The sequence below is a fragment of the Caretta caretta genome, chromosome 6 (genome assembly GCF_965140235.1).
Source record: "Caretta caretta isolate rCarCar2 chromosome 6, rCarCar1.hap1, whole genome shotgun sequence".
Taxonomy (NCBI): domain Eukaryota; kingdom Metazoa; phylum Chordata; order Testudines; family Cheloniidae; genus Caretta; species Caretta caretta.
The window spans coordinates 972,903-989,276 of NC_134211.1; the positions used below are offsets into that span (position 1 = coordinate 972,903).

Genomic DNA, 16,374 nt, shown 5'->3' on the forward strand with positions numbered 1-16,374 from the left:
GCCCTGCCCTGTGCTGCCAGCATGCCCTTTCCCCTTGAGGGCGGGCCCGCACCACACCGCCCCCCTGCCCAGTGCCCCACCCTTATGCCCAGTGGCACCATGGTAAACCCGATACTGGAAGGGAGTCCAGAGGCGGGAAGCAGGATTGGAGACAAAATGGAGAAGATGCAGCTGCCTGTTCTGTCCTTTGCCACGTGGTTTGTGCTTCCTCTGTCCCCAACACAAGCTCGGGGCACGGGGGCATGGAGAAGCCCCGCAGCCCCCTGTGCACAGGCCTGTCCCTACATGTCCTGCTGGCTCCTAGCTGCATCCCTCGGCCTCTCTCAATGGGTCCATGGTACAGCTGATGCCCCTGGATGGGCCATCGAGCAGGCCAGGCAGGGCTGGTGCCAATCTGTCCGGGGGTGTCACCCTGACCCACAGCACGTGTTCGGAAATACAGATCTGCCCCACCTACCTGTAACCCACCAGACACGGGTGATACGTACATATAAAGGTGATTATCCTATTTAGCGAATTATAACTTTTCCACTGATCCCTTACAGGGCATATCTGGTAAGATTCATTGCAATTTTATAATAGTGCTATCATAAAGTGTCTCACGTATTCCGTGCAGCGTCACGGGAGGCATGGGGTGGGCTGTGCGGTCCATGTCCAACCCCTCTGATGGGATCCCCCACTTCCCTCCCCACAGAGTGCAGGGCTTGCCGCGACGTGGGACACAGCTAAGCACCGAGAGGCAGCTGGAGGTGGACACCGCCCTGGAGGAGGCGATGCGGGCTGGCCCCTGGGAGCCTGTCCAGGGGGTACGGAGTGGGGAACTTGGGGAGCCAGGCATGGGGGCAATTGGCTAATGAGGGGCCAGGCAGGACAGACGGAGGGAGGAAGCCAGGAATCAGGAGTGCCTTGAAATGTTTATTTTTCCCATCAGAAATGTGTGGATGTTGGACACGAGGATGTCATAAGGACGGAGGGCTTGGAGCAGAGAGGGCTAGAAGCCAGGACTCCTGGGTTCTGTTCTCTTATACAATTCCTTTCTCATTCGTGAGCTTTATTTGCATCTGTAAAGTGACCCACCTCTGTGGGGGGGTGACCCTCGGGCTGTGCTGGAGGTACCCAGGAAGTCCTTTCAGGCCATGGGGTGATAAGGGCTGGGGAAAGCTGGAGAACGGGAGACAGACCTAGGCCGTGTCCCGGCAGTCCGGATACACTGGTTCTGCTTCTGCCCTGTGTGTTTCCCTACCAGCAGGTCGGCGCCGGAGAGCCTCTTCACAGCCCTGCCCCACCTCTAGTGCCCTTCTGCATTGCAGTGGGTTTGGGTTTGGTAATAGCACGGTATGCTGTGGGTATCTGCCTTGCTGGCCTCTCTGCCTTCCCACTCCGTACCCACCCCAGCCCTGCCGGTGCCCCTCACTCCCGACCCGCAGCCCCTGCCCCCCCAGCCCTGCCGGTGCCCCTCACTCCCGACCCACAGCCCCCTGCCCCCCCAGCCCTGCCGGTGCCCCTCACTCCCGACCCGCAGCCCCTGTCCCCCAGCCCTGCCGGTGCCCCTCACTCCCGACCCACAGCCCCTGCCCCCCCAGCCCTGCCGGTGCCCCTCACTCCCGACCCGCAGCCCCTGCCCCCCCAGCCCTGCCGGTGCCCCTCACTCCCGACCCGCAGCCCCTGCCCCCCCAGCCCTGCCGGTGCCCCTCACTCCCGACCCGCAGCCCCTGCCCCCCCAGCCCTGCCGGTGCCCCTCACTCCCGACCCGCAGCCCCTGCCCCCCCAGCCCTGCCGGTGCCCCTCACTCCCGACCCGCAGCCCCTGCCCCCCCAGCCCTGCCGGTGCCCCTCACTCCCGACCCGCAGCCCCTGCCCCCCCAGCCCTGCCGGTGCCCCTCACTCCCGACCCGCAGCCCCTGCCCCCCCAGCCCTGCCGGTGCCCCTCACTCCCGACCCGCAGCCCCCTGCCAGCCCAGCCCTGCCGGTGCCCCTCACTCCCGACCCGCAGCCCCCTGCCCCCCAGCCCTGCCGGTGCCCCTCACTCCCGACCCGCAGCCCCCTGCCAGCCCAGCTCTGCCCCCCCCAGCTCTGCCGGTGCCCCCCACTCCCGACCCGCAGCCCCCTGCCAGCCCAGCTCTGCCCCCCCCAGCCCTGCCGGTGCCCCTCACTCCCGACCCGCAGCCCCCTGCCAGCCCAGCCCTGCTCCCCCCAGCTAATGCATAGCCCCCTCAAACCAGGTTACCCCGATTAAGTTCCCCATCGGGCCAGGCGCTGCACGGACCCTGGCTGAGATCAGGCCGCACAGAGCAGCCCCTTCCCAGTCCGTGGCGTGGCCTGTGGTGTGGTCTGCGCAGACGTCAGCAGCACGCTCCAGGCTGTCACTGTAAGGGGGGAGAAAGGGAATCAAACGGGAGGGGCTGCCCCCCCATCACCTGACGCTGGGACCAGGGCGGCTGGTGCCCGGCCCAGCCCCTGTGTCCCCGCACGAATTCAGGGGGGCCGCGCCGGTGAATTGCCGCAAAGCGCCCTGGGGCACGGGTGGCCCTGCGGCTTGGCCTGGGTTGGGGCGGCTCTGGCTGGCCAGGCTCCGTGCTGGGGGTGGCGGGGGCTGAGCATGAGGGTGGGCTGTGCCCAGCTTAGCATTTCGACGTGAACCATCTCTGTCCGGGCCGGCCGCCGGGGCCTCAGGTGGGGGGACACAGGCCCGCCTTCGCCCAGGCAGGGTCAGCGCAGCCCGGGCCGAGAGCGGAGTCGGGGCAGGTCGGGGGCATTCGCTGAGACACTGTCCCCTGCGGAGACGCTGCCAGACGGCGGAAATGCCGGGCTCTGTCTCCCTTCATAAGGACTCTGCCCCCCACAGCTCCAGGGCGGTGCTAGGGGGCGCCGTGCCCTGGGTACTGGGCTTGGGGCTCAGCAGGGGGCAGGGCGGGGGCTCAGTGGGGGCGCTGTGCCGAGCAGGGTGGGGGGGGCTCAGAAGGGGGTGCCGGGCTCCAGGGAGCAGGGCGGGGGCTCAGTGGGGGCGCTGTGCCGAGCAGGGTGAGGGGGGGCTCAGAAGGGGGTGCCGGGCTGCAGGGGGCAGGGCGGGGGCTCAGTGGGGGCACTGTGCCGAGCAGGGTGGGGGGGGCTCAGAAGGGGGTGCCGGGCTGCAGGGGGCAGGGCGGGGGCTCAGTGGGGGCGCTGTGCCGAGTAGGGTGAGGGGGGGGCTCAGAAGGGGGTGCCGGGCTCCAGGGAGCAGGGCGGGGGCTCAGTGGGGGCACTGTGCCGAGCAGGGTGGGGGGGGCTCAGAAGGGGGTGCCGGGCTGCAGGGGGCAGGGCGGGGGCTCAGTGGGGGCGCTGTGCCGAGCAGGGTGGGGGGGGCTCAGCAGGGGGTGCCGGGCTGCAGGGGGCAGGGCGGGGGCTCAGTGGGGGCGCTGTGCCGAGCAGGGTGGGGGGGGCTCAGAAGGGGGTGCCGGGCTGCAGGGGGCAGGGCGGGGGCTCAGTGGGGGCGCTGTGCCGAGCAGGGTGGGGGGGGCTCAGAAGGGGGTGCCGGGCTCCAGGGAGCAGGGCGGGGGCTCAGTGGGGGTGCTGTGCTGAGCAGGGGGGGGGGGGGGCTCAGCAGGGGGTGCCGGGCTGCAGGGGGCAGGGCGGGGGCTCAGTGGGGGTGCTGTGCCGAGCGGGGGGGGGGGGCTCAGCAGGGGGTGCCGGGCTGCAGGGGGCAGGGCGGGGGCTCAGTGGGGGTGCTGTGCTGAGCAGGGTGGGGGGGGGGCTCAGCAGGGGGTGCCGGGCTGCAGGGGGCAGGGCGGGGGCTCAGTGGGGGCGGTGTGCCGAGCAGGGGGCGGGGGGGCTCAGCAGGGGGTGCCGGGCTGCAGGGGGCAGGGCGGGGGCTCAGTGGGGGCGCTGTGCCGAGCAGGGGGGGGGCTCAGCAGGGGGTGCCGGGCTGCAGGGGGCAGGGCGGGGGCTCAGTGGGGGTGCTGTGCCGAGCAGGGGGGGGGCTCAGAAGGGGGTGCCGGGCTGCAGGGGGCAGGGCGGGGGCTCAGTGGGGGCGCTGTGCCGAGCAGGGGGGGGGCTCAGAAGGGGGTGCCGGGCTCCAGGGAGCCGGGCGGGGGCTCAGTGGGGGCGCTGTGCCGAGCAGGGGGGGGGGGCTCAGAAGGGGGTGCCGGGCTCCAGGGAGCCGGGCGGGGGCTCAGTGGGGGCGCTGTGCCGAGCAGGGGGGGGGGCTCAGAAGGGGGTGCTGTCCACTGGCAGTCAGTTCTGGCCTCGTTCCCGTACTATGGGGCCCTGATAGAAGCCTTTAGTATTCCCAGATATTGCCAGTGTCCCATGAACAGCTTCCCCACTCCAGAGGTGGCTGCATCTCACCACTTGGCCAAGGGGTCCCTGTATAACCAGTTCTTGTGCCCCACCCCAGAGGGGCCGCATCCCAGCACCAGACGAGGGGTCCCTGGATACCCACTGACCGGAAAGCCCTTTGGGTATTTGTCGTGGCAGACACTTCCCTTTGGGCTCGTCCTGTTGGGTAGCTGGGAATTTAGCTTTTGCCCCCACAGACGCCTGGTTCCCTGCCGGAGTTTGGGAGTCCCTGACCGAGTCCTGGGCTCTGGGCTCGGTCGGTTTCACATCTCTAAATGCCCGGCTGGTTGTCCCCTGCCACGCGTCTGGGAAACTGGGGCACCCCAGGGCATGAAACCTTCGCTCCCTGCTGCAGGCGTACGACATGAGTGGGGCGCGGTTGGCCCTGACCCTCTGCGTGCTGAAAGATCGGCCGGGCGCGGAGAATGACATCAAGGCGCTGGACAGGATGTATGAGACTTTTGGATTTCAGAACACTCTGGTCAAGGACCTGACTGCAAAGGTAAATAGCGCTGTAACCAGGGCGCCCTGGTGGCACAGGCTGGCAGTGCAGCAACCTTGCCTCAGTTTCCCCATAGTTTCCTCTCCAGCTGGATCACTCGCGCCCAGTCCCCTTTCAGATCGTGCAGAGTCTGCCCATAGTCAGTCCATCCTGGTGTCTCAGGAACTCCTGCAGGAAACGCCACCCTCAGCAGCCCAGTGCCCCCACCCCTTCATGGTCCACACCAGAGTTCACCAGGCCCCACCATATCACTGGCCCCAGCCGTTCGCCTTTGTTTGGGGCCTTTCCAGTTTGCTCCCCTCACGGGGAGCATTTGCTGCTAGGAGTCGGGGACACGGGAATGAGGCTTTGCCCGTGTTCGCCGTTCACACAGCGCCATGAGGCTGGTGCACTCCCTGTCCTTGCTTTCCCGACCGTCACAATTTCATCCCGAAGCAATTCCGGACCGAGCTGGTGAGCTTCCGAGAGCGGATAGACCAAATCCGAGGCCCGGTCAGCTGCAGCTTCGTGGTGGTCATGGCGCATGGGGACAGCGGAGTTGTCATGGCGGCTGATGGACGGCATGTGAACCTGGACGAGCTGTTCGCAGAGATGACCAACGCGACCTGCCGAGCGCTGCGGGGCAAACCCAAGGTCTTCATCATCCAGGCCTGCCGGGGGGTGAGTCCGCGGCTCAGATTCCCCCTCCTTTGAGTGGGGAACCCAGCACCAGATTGAATTCTTTCATTCCGACCCCTCCTCCCTGGCCACGTCTACACAGAGGTGGCTCGCCGGGCGGGTGAGCCTCCTGGCAGAACGGACAAGCGGAGCGTGGGAGACTGAGCGAGGGCCTGGGTGGGGATCTCCCTAGAAGGGAGTGTCAGCCCATGACTCTGTTTAGAGCTGAGCTGTTTCCTCTTCCCCCCCTCCTCCCCAATTTTTGGACTCCCCACCCCACAAGGGCCTGGACTGACATTTGACACAGCTGGAGGTTTACATCAGACCCTGCAAGAGACAGTGACCAAACTGCAGAGACCTCGTGACCGGGTGAGTTGTGCAGTTCTGAGCCTCAAAGGGGAGCTGCAGAGGCAAACCTGGTCACACCCAGGGTAAAATCTTTTCCCTTTTCCCATCCCTCATGTGTTAGCTAACGCGGGTTACAGCTACAATTTCCTTTTCTTCACACTCAGATTCTAACACCCGTTTAAGCAAACCCAGTGTAGCCATCGCCTTCTACTTTGTATCACACACACAAACTGCATTTGAAGAACTCTGAAGTTGCAAAGTCGAGCACTGAAAAGTTAGGGAAGGCCAGAATTAAGGATGCCCCTGCAACCTTAACTCTGTCCTGTTGTGTTCAACAATCTGAAGTACAGGCAGCAGTCCCAGCTCAGTGTATAACACACCGCCCCACTCATTCCTCACCCTGTACACAGGCCCTTCCCTGCCAGAGGAAAGGTGGCATTTGGCTTAACTTGAGTTTTACCTCAACTTAACTGATGACCAATTAACTCAAGGTAGAAAACTGTAGGGTAAGAAACTGACAGGGGGTCGCTTCCTCATTCTCCTCTTCCAAACGTGTGCTCCAAGGCCGGCAAAAAACTCGGCAGCAGTCACGCAGGCTGGGACCCCTCCGGTTACTGCTCAGTCTGGTCTCATTGCTCCCTTGGGCTCCTGCGTCTGCCTGTCTCCCCCTTGGCTCACACCAATACGGTTGGCTCTTTGGGGCAGGGATCGTGGTTTGTTCTGGGTCTGTGCAGCTCCTGACGCAACGGGGTCATGGGCCATGACTAGGCTCCTAGGATATCCCGTAACACACGGAATAGAAAATTCACAGCATTATCATAGGGGAGTCCAAGACACACAATTAATCATGATTTTATGGTGATTTCTTTCCTGAGCAACTCAGAAATGCACGGAAGGCATCAGCACCCCAGTGACAGAGACACAGGCCCTGCCCCCCAGATCTTACAGCTAAGAGCCCGTCAGAAAGTAGCAGTGGCCACACTTTTAGAGAGTGACAGGTTTCAGAGGAGCAGCCGTGTTCGTCTGTATCCGCAAAAAGAACAGGAGGACTTGTGGCACCTTAGAGACTCACCAATTTATTGGAGCGTGAGCTTTCGTGAGCTACAGCTCACTTCATCGGATGCATTCAGTGGAAAACACAGTGAGGACATATATATATATATATATACCCAGAACATGAGAAAAAAACAAAACCAAAACCCCAAACCTGTAAGCAGAGTGATCAGTTAAGATGAGCTATTACCAGCAGGAGAGCGGGGTAGGGGGAGGGGGGGGAACTGGACAGTCTCTACATAAAAGAATAAATGGACACAAATCAGATGTCAAGAATTATAACATTCATAAACCAGTCGGAGAACGCTTCAATCTCTCTGGACACTCGATTTCTGACCTCAAAGTGACTATCCTTCAACAAAAAAAACTTCGAAAACAGACTCCAGCGAGAGACTGCTGAATTGGAATTAAATTTGCAAATTGGATACAATTAACTTAGGCTTGAATAGAGACTTGGAGTGGATGGGTCATTACACAAAGTAAAACTATTTCCCCTTGTTTATCTCCCTCCCCCCCCCCCACTGTTCCTCAGTCGTTCTTGTTAACTGCTGGAAATGGCTCACCTTGATTATCCCGACAAACAGTCCCCCCCCCCCCCCCCGCTCTCCTGCTGGTAATAGCTCGTCTTAACGGATCACTCTCCTTACAGGTTTGGGTTTTTGGTTTTGTTTTTTCTCATGTTCTGTGTGTATATATATGTCCCCACTGTATTTTCCACAGGATGCATCCGATGAAGTGAGCTGTAGCTCACGAAAGCTCACGCTCCAATAAATTGGTTAGTCTCTAAGGTGCCACAAGTCCTCCTGTTCTTTTTTTAAAGAGTGGTTTCTTTTCATTCCCCGAGCGGCTCACAGCTGCAAGTGCCTGCCTCAGAGCAGACTGAGAAAGCAGGGCACACGTTCGCTGAATTAGAGCCTGTAGTCCAATGGCACCAGGTTCTCCCGGGCAGAACCCGAGCAGTCCAGAGACCGAGAATCGCTCCCAGGATCCAGTATTTTATAGATCTTGCTCACAGGCGCCTTCATCCCAGCATGGGCTTTGAGGGATCGCCAGTGCAGACCGTCTGTGGGCTTTCGCCGTTGCTTTGAAGTTAATGTTCTACTTCCTATCATACACAAGTGACCCAGAACCAGTGATCTACATAATGTAATTGCCGGCCGTTTGTTCCAGTAGGGCCGGAGACGTGGAAACGTTTCAGGTATCCTGCATTAGTATTCGTGCATGAAGTAAATCTTCATCTAAATGCTAATACATCATCAGAACATAAGAACAGCTACACTGGGTCAGACCAAAGGTCCATCTAGCCCAGTGTCCTGTCTGCCGACAGTGGCCAGTGCCAGGTGCCCCAGAGGGAATGAACAGAACAGGGAATCATCAAGTGATCCTTCCCCTGTCTCCTATTCCCAGCTTCTGGCAAACAGAGGCTAGGGACACCATCCCTGCCCATCCTGGCTAATAGCCATTGACGGACCTATCCTCCAAGAATTTATCTAATTCGTTTTTGAACCCTGTTATGGTCTTCACCTTCACAACATCCTCTGGAAAGGAGTTCCCCAGGTTAACTGTGGAGGTTTTTAAGGTCAGGCTTGACAAAGCCCTGGCTGGGATGATTTAGTTGGGGATTGGTCCTGCTTTGAGCAGGGGGTTGGACTAGATGACCTCCTGAGGTCCCTTCCAACCCTGTTGTTCTATGATTGTGTGAAGAAATATTTTCTTTTGTTTGTTTTAAAGCTGCTGTCTAGTCATTTCACTGGGTGACCCCCTAGTTCTTATGTTACGAGAAGGAGTAATTAGCACTTCCTTATTTACTTTCTCCCCACCAGTCGTGATTTAATAGACCTCTATCATATCCCCCCTTAGTCGTCTCTTTGATTTAAGGCTAATTAAGCACAGGATACGGACGTGAAAAAGGACATTGCAACAACAGGTTAATTTACTTACACTAGTACAGGATATATGTACAATGCAAAAGGCATTCACCCCGTCACAGACAAATAAGGACGATAACCTCAACGTTTAGCAGACGAGTGAATGGAACACTTTAAGGCAGGGCGGGCAAACTTTTTGGCCTGAGGGCCGCATCAGGTTTTGTAAATTATATGGAGGGCTGGTTAGGGGAGGGGGTGGTGGCCTGGGCCCCACCTCCTATCTGCCCCCACCCCCAGGACTCCTGCCCCATCCAACCCCCCCCCGTTCCCTGACGGCGCCTCAGGGACCCCTGTCCCATGCACACCCCCCCGCTCCCTGTCCCCTGACTGCCCCCAGACCCCCGCTGCCCCATCCAACCCCTGCTCTCATTCCTGACGGCCCCCCCGGGACCCCTGCCCCGTCCAACCACCCCTTCTCCCTGACTGCCCCTGGAAACCCTGCCCCTGACTGCCCCCTGCTGCCCCATCCAACCCCCCCTCCTTCCTGACTGCCCCCGGGGGACCCCTGCCCCCATTCAACCCCCTGTTCCTTCCCCAACCCCTATTCACACCCCTGACCACCACCCCGAACTCCCCTGCCCTCTATCCAACCCTCCCTGCCCCCTTACCGCGCTGCCGGGAGCACCGGTGGCTGGCGATGTTACAGCCGTGCCACCCTGCTCGAGCCAGGCCACGCCGCCATGGCGCAGCCCAGAGACCGGGTCAGGCCGCTGCCCCAGGAGCTCACCCCCCCACCGCCCCCGAGCCTTGTGCCGGCGGTTGAGAGAGCTGGGGCTGCGGGAGAGGGGGGACAGCGGGGCCGGGGGCTAGCCTCCCGGGCCAGGAGCTCGGGGGCTGGGCAGGACGGTCCCGCGGGCCATAGTTTGCCCTCCCCTGCTTTAAGGCCTTAACCAGCTAGCCAGCTGACAGCGCCGCATCCCCGCTTTGGATTTGTTGCTGAATTTTTGTCTTAAATGGGCCCTGTTCTCTGGAATCCCCACCCCCCACGAGCACAGCAAAACGGGCAGTTAGGCAGGGAGCGGAATCCACTCCGAAGTGAAACCAGACGCAGGAAACCATAAAAATCCCCCCTCGTCTTAAAACGGCCAAATGGTGGCTTTAAACTGCAACTTGTAACTTGCTGAAAACCAAAAATTCTGTTTTTTACAATGAAAAGGAGAGCATTTTCATCAAAAATGATTTTTTTCCCATACTTTCTAATACCCCATTTCATCGTGGGAGGGTCAGGAACAGACAAATCAGAGGAAGGAGAGGAGTTACAATAAAACATTACATTTGGGCCTCAGGGGCATCTTGTGGCAGGGAGTTCCACAGGCTAATTATGCTTTGCATGGAAACCATGTTTCCTTGCATTGGTTTTAAATGATGTCCTTCTAGTGCTTGTTTTGAGACGTTATGTGTGCTGGATCTAGCAACCACTAGCTAAGTATGTGTGACTCTGCTGCATTTTAATTTCTGTTTCTGAAAGGAAGCTATTTTATGTTTTAGGAAGAGGAGACCCAGGTGTGCTTCAATGTGATAATCTTGTAGCTGACTCAGACAACCAGGTCCCTCGGTGGCGGATTCCTACACATGCTGACTGCCTCTTCGTCTTTTCATCCCCAAACGGTACCAACGTGAATCTGTTTCCACCCTGCTCGTATCAAAGTAGCGGAAGCTACAGCCTTGTGCTGTACTTGGCTCGTTACACTTTTGTTATAAGGGGAGACCAGGACTCCTGGGTTCTGACCCAGCTCTGGGAGGGGAGTGGGGGCTAGTGGGTTAGAGCAGGGGGGCTGGGAGCCTGGACTCCTGGGTTTTATCCACTACTTGCGGTGGGGGTTGGTGGGTTAAAGCAGGCAGGACTGGGAGCCAGGACTCCTGGGTTCTATGCCCAGCTCTGGGAAGGGAGTGTGGGTTAGAGCAGGGGGCCTGGGAGCCAGGACTCCTGGGTTCCATCCCAGCTCTGGGGGAAAAATGGGGTCTATTAGTATTGTTCTGCAAAACTTGCCCCCGACAGTGTGGTCTTGCTATTCGAAGCCCTAGCCCTCTGGCACATCCTGAGGTATCTTTGTTCAGTGAATCCAAGTATCTGGTCTCACCCTGACTCCAGCAGCTTCAGACCGGGAGGCAGTGAAGTCCCACGTGGGTCTGTGGTTTTAATGAATCTCCCTCCTTCGTCCCCAGGTTATTACTCAATTAGAAATGAAACCACAGGCTCTCGGTTGATTCAGACCATGGTGGATGTCTTCACTACAAACCCCTACTGGGACATCATGGAGCTATTCACCAAGGTAAACGCATGGCATCTGGGGAGGTTATGTTGCTATTGAGTGGGAGGATAAGTGACCTTATACTGTGCCCGGCAAAGGGAGATCTCCCTAGCCTTTTTGTTTCTAGAGATGCAGCAGAGTTCAAATCCCAGCTGCCCAAGGCTGTGTGTGATCGAATGAAGGAATGGGTGTCTGTCATCAGCGTGGCTGGTGCTTTTACAGCATGTGGCTGGCCCACAGGAAGACTGTTTCCAAGGGGCATTGAGGGCTTAGCAGCACCGCTATAACCTAAGGTGGGAATTTAAACTGACCTATCAAAGTGGTGCAAACCCAACATGCTTCCTTCAATTTAAACATGGCCTATTCCAGGCTATTCTAAGTTGAGTGGGAACAGTTGTCGGGGTGCGACAGAGTGAAACGGGTGCCACGACGTTTAACTGTTATACGTGTGCATTTCTATAACACACTCATACAAATATACCGTAGGTACAATACAGCTACATCTGTATTTGTGTATAGACACATATGCGTTATACAGACAACTGTGTGTAGAAATATACAATAGGTTATTTATACCCACCTTTTCTATATTTTATAAAATTCTAATGAATATATTATTTATACACACAACATATATATTTTATAGTACATAAGATGTATGTGGGTATAAATATAAAACAAAGATACATTCTAATCCCTGGCGCTTATCTAGCTCTTCTCTCAGCAGTAGATGACAAAGCACTTTTCAAAGCAAGGATGTATCATTATCTCCATGTTACAGAGGAGGAAAAGTGTGTGTGGGGCACCCCCCTTCCGGGATGCCACCTGATGTACTGCCGTTTCACTGAGCCTCCCCTGCTCCACCAGCCTGGGTTCCTTCTCCCTGTTTTGCTGAATGTCCGGCCTCTTGCAGCACACGCCCCCACACACAGGTAGGGCCACACCCTGCTGCAGACACTGAGTGAAGTCCGCTCCGTGTGAGAGGACTCCCCCAGCAATCACGTGCACACCCCTTTTGGGGGATAAACCCAAAATAATACTGTCTTGCACTGTGCAGAAAAATCTGCACAGTGCAAGCTCATAAAAATCCGCCGTCTTCCTCAATGTGAAGAGAAATGAGCACAACTTCTTCCCCCCCCCCCGTTAGAAACTACATAAACTGGGTTTTATTATAAAGAAGAAATAAGTTTATTAACGACAAAAAGTGAATTTTAAGTGGTTAAAGGGATAGCAAACCGAACAAAGCAGATTACCTTAGTAAATAAACAAAAGCCGCAGACTGAGCTTAACGCACTAGATCGGTAGGATATCAATTAGCAAATTCTCACCCTGAGTGATAAACAGGCTGGCCGATTCTTAAGGCACAAGTTGCCTTGGCTTTCCCAGGTTTTCATACACAGGCTAAAGATCTTAGCTTGGGACCATCACTTCTCACAGTTCAGTCTCTGTTCCTCAGGTGATTTCAGGTGTGTTGTAGGGAGAGTGAGGACCCCTCATGTTGTCATTGTCCCTCTTTTATATCTTCCCCACTCTTGCTGGAAAGCTTTTTTGCTGTGACCTGGGTCAAACAGTTTCCATTGTGTAGAGCTATCTCTGAGAGGTCTCTGTTGCACACAGTTCCTTGGGTGATCCTTATGCTTGTGTGCATTTCTTCAATCAGCCACTAACATTGTTTGGCCTCATCAAACACAGCACATTTGAAATACAGAGACATGGTCAATATTCCCAGCTTCAAATACAGCAATGATACGTGCATACAAATGGGATAAACACATTCAGTAAATCAGAACCTTTCCAATGAGACCTCACATGAACCATCTTGCATAAAGTACATCTTAGTCATACCATATTCATATCATAACCATATTTCCATGAAGAATATGGGGTGTAACATCACAGTGTGTTCAGAGGTCAGGGATCAGGCCTCCAAACTCCTGAGCCTGGATTAAAAATCATGAACTTCCCCCCAAAAAGATGCCGTCCCCAGTTGTTTGCCAGGTTGTTGCCATGTGAGTTCCTGGATATTAACGCAACAAGGTGGGGGGAGGTCATATCGTCTATTGGACCAAGGGACAAGCTTTCAGATGACAACGGTCAGTCCGCCCCCTCCAAGGAAACCCGCCCAGCCCTTCCAAAGGCCAGCCTGGGACTACGTCATAACACTGCTAGACAGTACAACCCGTGGGCTTAACAGGGACACTGGCTCCTGGCAACAATCTGTAACCCACACCTGTCTGCTAGCCCTTAATGTCACACTTCAAACCCCTTCTGCAGAACAATCAAACCCCCTCTCATGTGACCACCTACAAGGCGTGGCCCCATAAACTTTCCTGTCAGTCCCAACTGGGATTTAGCTCAGAGGTGCCGATTTCTCCCTTCAGCCCTGCAGCAGGGCTCCAAAGCTTGTCTGTCTCCCCAGCAGAAGTTGGTCCAATAAAAGCCGTGACCTCACCCGCACCAGAAAACAGATACAAAGCTCCCTTGTTTTAAAGAGACAAGGTGGGCGAGGTCTTAGCACCTAGGAGCTTAGTCATGGCCCAGAACCCCGTTGTGCCAGGCACTGTACGTGAGGTGTATTACGGTCGTGCCTAGGCACTCAATCCTGGCCCAGACCCCACTGTGTCAGGTGCTGTGCAGACACAGAATGAAAGATGCCCCAAGGAGCTGACAATCTGAGTACAAGAGGCCAGGAGGACACAGACAGACTGGGCAGAGGAGAAGTGGGGCGCAAGGAAACAATGAACTGACATTATTTCGAATTAGACAATAATATCTTAATAAAAGATGTCACTTCCCCCACCTTGTGTCTCTATTATCCTGGAGCCAATGCTGCATTATTTCAAATCAGCATTCCAGAGCCAAAGGTTGTGGTAGGTTTAACCACTGCCCTGAGCTAGCTGTGAGTGATAGATAAGCACACGTCACTGCCCAGAACAAAGCGCTTTGTGAGTCCATGCAGGAATCTGGACCATCTGGGCAGAAGGTTTCTCTGGATATTGTTTTAGCTAAGAGGTGCTGGTGCAGGTACAAGGGGAGAGACCAAGCCTAGAGAGAGAGCTTTTGGGCACTGTGCTGGCTGAAAGAGGTTTGGAACTCTGAGCAAGAAAAGTGTCTCTCGGTTGATTGCTTCCGTGTGCTTCCCTGGATTCTGTATGTTCTGCGTAAATAAACAAAATTGCCTCAAAGGTACCAGACTCCAATCTCCATTTCTCTTCCCAAATAACCTACCGATCCCTGAATTTTAGCTAGCTACTTGGGTTAGAGAGGGGAAAAGTTTTGTTCCAATTCGAAGTTGCCAGTTCTTGCATTTTGGTGTTTCCATGTCTTGACTTTTCAGAACTCTTCGGTCTGCAAAAATAATGTTTGGTTGGTTGGTTTGGGGTTTTTTGGTCCCAATTCGCGGAACGGCAATTCCATTTTCCAGCAGTTACACACCATAGACAAAGGGAAGACGGGTAATTCACTGGGTTTGTTATGTCTTCACCATGCCTGCTTCTCTTCACGTTACACCTCCCAGCTGTGGGGGGTTTAAGTTATTGCCACAGGAACAACTTTCCCCTGATAGATTTGTATTTTCAAATGACTCGATCCTCTTCTAGGTAACTAACACGATTGCTCAGAATGAGTTCATGATAAAGGAGAAAATCAGAATGACTCACCCAGAAATAAAGTCCACTCTGACAAAAAAGCTCCGTTTGAAGGTAAGTCGGAGTCTTAACTGTTTTCCCGCTGGTTTGCGAAACATACATTTCACACAGCTAACTCCACCATCAATCTCAGAGCGCCAAAGGTAAAAGAAAGCAGCACCCATTATGCCTGTCCTTCTGATCAACCAGTCAAGCACTGGCCTGAGAACTCAGGACTCCTGGGTTCTATCCCCGGCTCTGGAAGAGGATAGAGGATGCAGTCCGGGGAGGGCTGACAGTCAGGACACCTGGGTTCTCTCCCTAGCCCGGATGTATTCCCTATACCTTTCCATGGTCAACATACGCTTTGTTGTTTTCCCCCAGGAGTAAGACTCACAGATCAGACCCTGGGCCTGTCTAACACAGCTTCTCCTGTCCCGTTGTGCCCATGAGACTTTCCGCCCTCCAACCCAGTCTTTACACCATTACCCCTGCGCATCAGGCATTTAGTGCATTCAGACACACACTCTAAGCATCCAGACCCACAGCCTTCACTCGAGACAACGAGGTCTCCAGCTCTCACATCTGCAGAGAAAATGGGGTCAGAGGCGCCGCTGGCCTAAGTGTGACTGGCACCTGAATCTGCAGAGAGCCTGAACCGATTGCTTGGCCAGGTGTGAACTGCCCCAAGTGTGACCAGTGCCTGGGGTGTAACTGACACTGCCTGCGTCTGCAGAGAGCCTGAGCCGATCGCAGGGAGTGGTGTGAACTGCCCCGAGTCTAACTGAGGCAGGGAAGTCTGCCGGAGACAGAGATTTTTAAGGCCAGAAGGGGACATCTGATCATCTAGTCTGACCTGTATAACCCAGGACCAAAAATGTCACCCCGTTACTGGTGCATTGTGCCCTACTAAAGCATTGTTTAGCTAAAGCATAGACAAAGGGAAGACGGGTAATTCACTGGGTTTGTTATGTCTTCACCATGCCTGCTTCTCCTCACGTTACACCTCCCAGCTGTGGGGGGTTTAAGTTATTGCCACAGGAACAATAACTTGTTTGGCTAAAGCATCTTCCAGAACGGCAGCCATTTTGCCCAGGGCTAATCTGCCACCGCAGGTAGGCAAGGGAAGAAAAACGCTGCTTGAGAATGCCTGAGCGTTTGTTTGATGGATAGTGACTCGGAAGGTTTTGATGTGGGACGTTGACAACGGGTGTGTTAACTTTGAATTTCAGTGGCTGCAGGCGTTAAATAATATTGTTTGTCTCCCCTTGCTTGCACCCCCAGCATTGTGCACAAGTGTGAAAATTTAAATCAATGATAAGAAAAAAAAGCTTTAAAAATCACCATTGCTGTTCTCCATCGAAATGACGGAAACATAAAAACTGAATTCTGCGAGGGGTACTCCTTTCTAATTTGAATGTGTCAGGCTTTCATTTCCAGCCGTTGGTTCATGTTCTGCCTTTCTCCGCTCATGAAAAAGCTCTTCAGTACCTGGGATTTTCTCCCTGGGAAGGTGTTTATACACACGATCAAGTCACTTCTCAATTTTCTTTTTGGGAAGTTCAGCAGATTTAAGTCTGTCACCGAAAGCATTTTCTCCAGCCAGCAAATCTTTTTTTGGTTCTCTTCTATGCACCCCTTCCAATTTGCTTGAAACAATCGCTCAGGGATGGGGGGAGGGTTGCTCGATGTGGT

General features: G+C 55.6%; 1 protein-coding gene across 1 annotated transcript; it reads left to right on the forward strand.

Annotated features, from left to right (window-relative positions):
* Nucleotides 1–650: 650 nt before the first annotated feature.
* CASP14 (caspase 14) lies at nt 651–16,070 on the forward strand. The gene is made up of 7 exons (XM_075129049.1): nt 651–806; nt 4,651–4,815; nt 5,251–5,475; nt 8,047–8,071; nt 10,332–10,409; nt 10,968–11,074; nt 14,653–16,070. The coding sequence occupies exons 1-7, from the start codon at nt 651–653 to the stop codon at nt 14,845–14,847; spliced, it is 951 nt and encodes a 316-aa protein (XP_074985150.1). The 3' UTR covers nt 14,848–16,070.
* The last annotated feature ends 304 nt before the right edge of the window (nt 16,071–16,374 follow it).

What these genes read in the sequence shown, in the direction of transcription:
- CASP14 (XM_075129049.1), top strand. Translation starts at nt 651, where the DNA reads ATGTCCAACCCCTCTGATGGGATCCCCCACTTCCCTCCCCACAGAGTG. An exon ending in TCATCCAGGCCTGCCGGGGG is followed by an intron (nt 5,476 to 8,046) that starts GTGAGTCCGCGG and finishes TTGTTCCAGTAG; the next exon opens with GGCCGGAGACGTGGAAACGT. An exon ending in GAGACGTGGAAACGTTTCAG is followed by an intron (nt 8,072 to 10,331) that starts GTATCCTGCATT and finishes ATAATCTTGTAG; the next exon opens with CTGACTCAGACAACCAGGTC.